Source organism: Silurus aristotelis, assembly GCF_946808225.1.
Source record: "Silurus aristotelis genome assembly, chromosome: 28".
In the NCBI taxonomy this organism is placed as follows: domain Eukaryota; kingdom Metazoa; phylum Chordata; class Actinopteri; order Siluriformes; family Siluridae; genus Silurus; species Silurus aristotelis.
In genome coordinates this window covers 821,346-826,345 of record NC_139601.1, presented here as the reverse complement: position 1 = coordinate 826,345, position 5,000 = coordinate 821,346, and the positions used below count along the sequence as shown (strand labels likewise).

Sequence of the window (5,000 nt, the reverse complement as noted above, 5' to 3'; positions counted from 1 at the left end):
CTAAACTCTTTATCAGGGTCTGAGAATGTACCTGATTCAACCATTTACAGTCTGTGTGTGTATGTGTGTGTGTGTGTGTGTGTGTGTGTGTGTGTGTGTGTGTGTGTGTGTGTAGGGGTGACAGTTCGGTGTCCAGGGAGTCCAGGTCACGGCTCCAGATTTGTGGAAAACACAGCCGCTGAAAAACTGGTCAGTAAAAAGACCTGTCTGTCTCTCTACATGCCCGTCTGTCTCCCTACATGCCCGTCTGTCTCCCTACATGCCCGTCTGTCTCCCTACATGCCCGTCTGTCTCTCTACATGCCCGTCTGTCTCTCTACATGCCCGTCTGTCTCTCTACATGCCCGTCTGTCTCTCTACATGCCCGTCTGTCTCTCTACATGCTCGTCTGTCTCTCTACATGCTCGTCTGTCTGTCTACATGCTCGTCTGTCTCTCTACATGCCCGTCTGTCTGTCTACATGCCCGTCTGTCTCTCTACATGCCCGTCTGTCTCTCTACATGCCCGTCTGTCTCTCTACATGCCCGTCTGTCTCTCTACATGCCCGTCTGTCTCTCTACATGCCCGCCTGTCTCTCTACATGCCCGCCTGTCTCTCTACATGCCCGCCTGTCTCTCTACATGCCCGCCTGTCTCTCTACATGCCCGCCTGTCTCTCTACATTCGTGTCTGTCTCTCTACATTCGTGTCTGTCTCTCTACATGCCCGTCTGTCTCTCTACATGCCCGTCTGTCTCGCTCTACATGCCCGTCTGTCTCGCTCTACATGCCCGTCTGTCTCGCTCTACATGCCCGCCTGTCTCTCTACATTCGTGTCTGTCTCTCTGAGGACAGTTAGACAGCTGTCTGACTCTCTGTGTTTTTCAGCGCCGGGTCATTAATTTGTTCCTGGAGTTCAGAGAGAGAGAGAGACAGCGGTGAGTGAGGGAATACAGAAGACTCTTTACTGTGTGTGTGTGTGTGTGTGTGTGTGTGTTTAATCACTCTGATTTTGGTTTGTGTTATGTTTAGGCTGAGTATGAGCGAGTGTTTCACTCTGGGTGACGTCACCACAGTTAACATGACGATGGTGAAAGGGGGCATGGCCTATAACGTCATACCTGCAGAGATGGACGTCAGCTTCGACATTAGAATCCCGCCCACCGTTAATCTGCAGGTGTGCGTGTGTGTAAAACACTGTTTGAACACTGAGAGAGAAAATCCAAAGACACTATGAGGATGTACATTCTCGGTGACCTGCGTGTGTGTGTTTCTGCAGGAGTTTGAGGATCAGATTAAGGGTTGGTGTAAGGAAGCAGGCGAAGACGTGACGTATGACTTTGCGCAGGTGCACACGTGTTCTTCAGTGTCCCCCCTGGCTTGGTTTCTGCTCCCATTTTTCTGTCAGTGAACGTGTTTCTTCTCCTCCTTCTTTAACAGAAAGGAATGAACCAGAAAACGACATCTACAATGGACAGCGACCCCTGGTGGAGAGCGTTTAGCTCCACATGCAAGACTTTGTAAGCAGTCGCACACACACACACAACCGTGCTCTCTCAACATGATGATGACAGGATATCAGAGTGATTTTGACTTTTCTCTCTGGGTCTCTCAGAAGCATGACGTTAAAGAAAGAGATTTTTCCCGCTGCCACAGACAGTCGCTTCATCAGAGCCGTACGTGACCTGCTCTTGTTCACACCTCGTCCTGCTCTGAGCATCAGCAGCCTAAAAAATACACTGCATGCTGTTACTTTACTGCTCTTACACTGAGATAAACTACTTCTGTCTATACTTATCTATCTGTCTCTCCTTATGTGTATGTATAAACAGTATATACTTGTAGACAGTTTGCAAGGTATGGACAGACAGACAGACAGACAGGCATATAGGTATGTGTGAGACAGACAGGTGTGGACATGCATGCAGAGAGACAGGTATGCAGCTAGACAGACATACATGTAGTGAGAGATAGAGAGACAGGTGTGTGTGTGTGTATATATATATATATATATATATATATATATATATATATATATATATATATATATATATATATTATATATATAATCTTACAAACTGTTTGTTTCCTGTGTGTGTGTGTGTGTGTGTGTGTGTGTGTGTGTGTGTGTATATATATATAATCTTACAAACTGTTTGTTTCCTGTATGTGTGTGTGTGTGTGTGTGTGTAGGCTGGTCTGCCTGCAATCGGATTCTCTCCGATGAACCGCACCCCCATCCTGCTGCACGACCACAACGAGTTTGTCAACGAGAGCGTGTTCCTCAGAGGCATCCATGTCTACGAGGCCCTCATCCCTGCTCTCGCCAGCGTGCCCACTCTAACCACTGAGGCCTAGACACACACACACACACACACGCCTATATAAATATACATACTCTCTACACAAATTTTTTTTTTTTTTTATTAAAAAAAAAACAAAACAATATTTTGCACTTCCAGCTGCTCTTGCCCTCTGCCCAACTGCCCCAAGAGTAATTCTTGTGTTTTTGACACCAAAGAACTGGAATTTGCCACGTGTAAGACCTCAGCCTTCTCCTAGCACGTGCTTCTAATCCAGCAACTCAGTATTCCAAGTTAAATCAGATATAATAACCTTATCTCTTAAAGGCATGATGTCGCTCTGCTGTAGCGGCCGTCGCTCGTCTTAGTGAAGAAACACGAAGTCTTAAATCTGAATGGCAGTTAGACGTTAGTGAGTGGTCAGTGAGACGTGAGCGATGGTGTGTGGTCAGTGAGACGTGAGCGATGGTGTGTGGTCAGTGAGACGTGAGCGATGGTGTGTGGTCAGTGAGACGTGAGCGATGGTGTATGGTTAGTGAAATGAAATACGAAGTAATAACATATAGATTTAGAAGTAGAATGTGTCTTATTTACTCATGTTTACAATCACAGTTGTATATTTGATGACGTGTTGATTTTTTTTTTTCACAAGCTTGATTTAAATATGCATATCTTAATTATTGATTAAATATTTTAAACCCTCAAAACATTGGTGTGCAGTATTTTGTGCTTGTTATAACACAGCATGACCACACGAGGGCCCAGTTGTGCTTCAGCGCGGGTCACAACTCCGGATCCTGAACAGCTTTAAAGTTCTCGACTCCACTGTTTGATTTCAAACAAAGTCCAGGGGCTAATCAATGATCCGGATCAGGTGGAGAGGCGGAAACTTTAAAGCTGAACTGCTCCACAGATCCAGAGTTGAACACAAACATCTGAGAAACATGTGATTGGTAGCAGCATCAGTATGGCAGCATGGAAGAGAACTTCACGCACTGATGAACTTTCTAAAGCACGGTGTGAATTGAGGTGTTTTGTCATTACTCGACAGGTAAGTGAAAAGTTTCATGGCGTGTCAATCAAAAGTGGGCGTGGCCAATAGGCAATTAAACAACGCGCGTGGAAGCAGGAGATTCACCGAGTGCGTGGAAGTTCTTGGACATATAAAGCATTAATATGTAAAAAATAAGATTTTATTAAAATGACAGCCATGAAAATTTTTTATGAGTTTGTTTAAAAGTCGACTTGTTGAGGTTTAGATTAAACCCCATTAAACAGATATCTCAATAATAAACAAACAAATCACTTTGATGATGATGATGGACATTGATGTCTCAAGGAAACTGTATAATCTTATATATATGAATGCCAACAGGTTTATTTATTTCCGAATTCCTGTAATGACTTTTTCATTAATTTTTTTTAGCTGTGACTTCATGATCTGTTGTATGATCTCTGAAGTTTATCTGCACCTCTGATGTACAGTATCATTACCTCTGAAAAGTGTTTGTCAGGGTTTCTTTTTGTTGACTGACAAGCTGCTGGACTTTTTATAGTGACGTCATGGTTTTGGAGCCGGTGCCACTGAAATGCATTCTGTTCTATAGAGGCATTAAATATAATAATAATAATAATAATAATAATAATAATTGATTATTGGTCTGTGTAGTGGGATTATTTTAGATTATTTGACACTGAATTTTTACACACACACACAGAATAAACAAAATGTTACCAGAAACAAACTTGGACTCAAATTCCTATATCTGATTAGGTAATCGTACTTAATTGGATTAAGATTGGATTATTCAGAAGGCTCTTGTCTTGATCTGGGCTTCCAGGTTGTTGTTGGTCATCATCTGTGGATTCAGATCTAATCTCTGGAAGTTGCTGAGACTAATTAGAGCACAGATTTAGAAATGTGTATGATGCATGGTGTTGATTTGAGCCTGGGGTCACCTGAAGAAGTATTGTTTAGAATGTCTGCGTTTAATAGATGGACACCTGCCATCATAGTTTGGATTTTTCAAGGGTTGTATGAAGAATTAAGCACCAGATTCACTGCTCCCTTGTGGAGGCGTCGTTACCATCATCATGTCTGTGAAGATTGGGACTAAGAGGGTATCGGTGGCATGTGCAAATAGAGAGTACTTGAAGTGACCAGAGATTGACTGTTTGACAGGTGACGTGTCTGTGCTCACGTCCCTCAGGGGCTTTCTTCTTCTAGTCATCTGTCTGAAGCTGGCAGCTGTAAGGTCAGACTCATTAACGCTGCATGTGAATGTGGTGATGCTGCTTCTCTTTAGCTTCCTGCTTGTTAGTTTACTGAGGTGTGTTTTTATAGGGAACGCAATCAACTTTTATGGCAGCAGTTACAACACCTCACCAAAACGGATTATTTTCCTTTAACAGAACATCCTGAAGTGTTTCATTCTTCTTATACATGTACAGTTATGTTTTATGTTGTGGAGAGGTCTCGCTTGTGCTGTAGCAGCTGTCTGTTGTTTTTCCTTAGTTGATGTTACTGAAAAGAAGCAAATCCTATCATTTTAAAAATAAATCTCAAAGTTGTGTAAACTCGATGTCAGAAAACATGGTAACGGCTGCAAACAACTGACACTGGAGACTCCTTCCATAAATTACTTCTTTTTTTATTATGTGGTGTGTCTGTGTTTAAGGGTCTGAGGTAGTGTCTGTTAACCCAGAGTAGTCTGGGCTCAA

The 5,000-nt window shown here is 43.0% G+C and overlaps 2 protein-coding genes across 2 annotated transcripts in view; both read left to right on the top strand.

The window, feature by feature from the left end:
- Positions 1–2,986, top strand: part of LOC310721776 (aminoacylase-1-like) — a 9,896-nt gene extending 6,910 nt beyond the window's left edge. Inside the window, exons 9-15 of the mRNA XM_083533749.1 lie at positions 116–189; positions 865–914; positions 1,009–1,153; positions 1,256–1,324; positions 1,417–1,496; positions 1,592–1,652; positions 2,170–2,986. Of these exons, the coding sequence (XP_083389875.1) occupies positions 116–189; positions 865–914; positions 1,009–1,153; positions 1,256–1,324; positions 1,417–1,496; positions 1,592–1,652; positions 2,170–2,334 (644 nt within the window). The 3' untranslated portion in view covers positions 2,335–2,986. The remainder of the gene's footprint in view (positions 1–115; positions 190–864; positions 915–1,008; positions 1,154–1,255; positions 1,325–1,416; positions 1,497–1,591; positions 1,653–2,169) is intronic.
- A 133-nt stretch (positions 2,987–3,119) lies between these two features.
- The window catches only part of cacna2d2b (calcium channel, voltage-dependent, alpha 2/delta subunit 2b), a 43,574-nt gene continuing 41,693 nt past the window's right edge, over positions 3,120–5,000 (top strand). The window contains exon 1 of the mRNA XM_083533713.1: positions 3,120–3,330. The gene's annotated coding sequence lies outside the window, so the exon portion shown is untranslated. The remainder of the gene's footprint in view (positions 3,331–5,000) is intronic.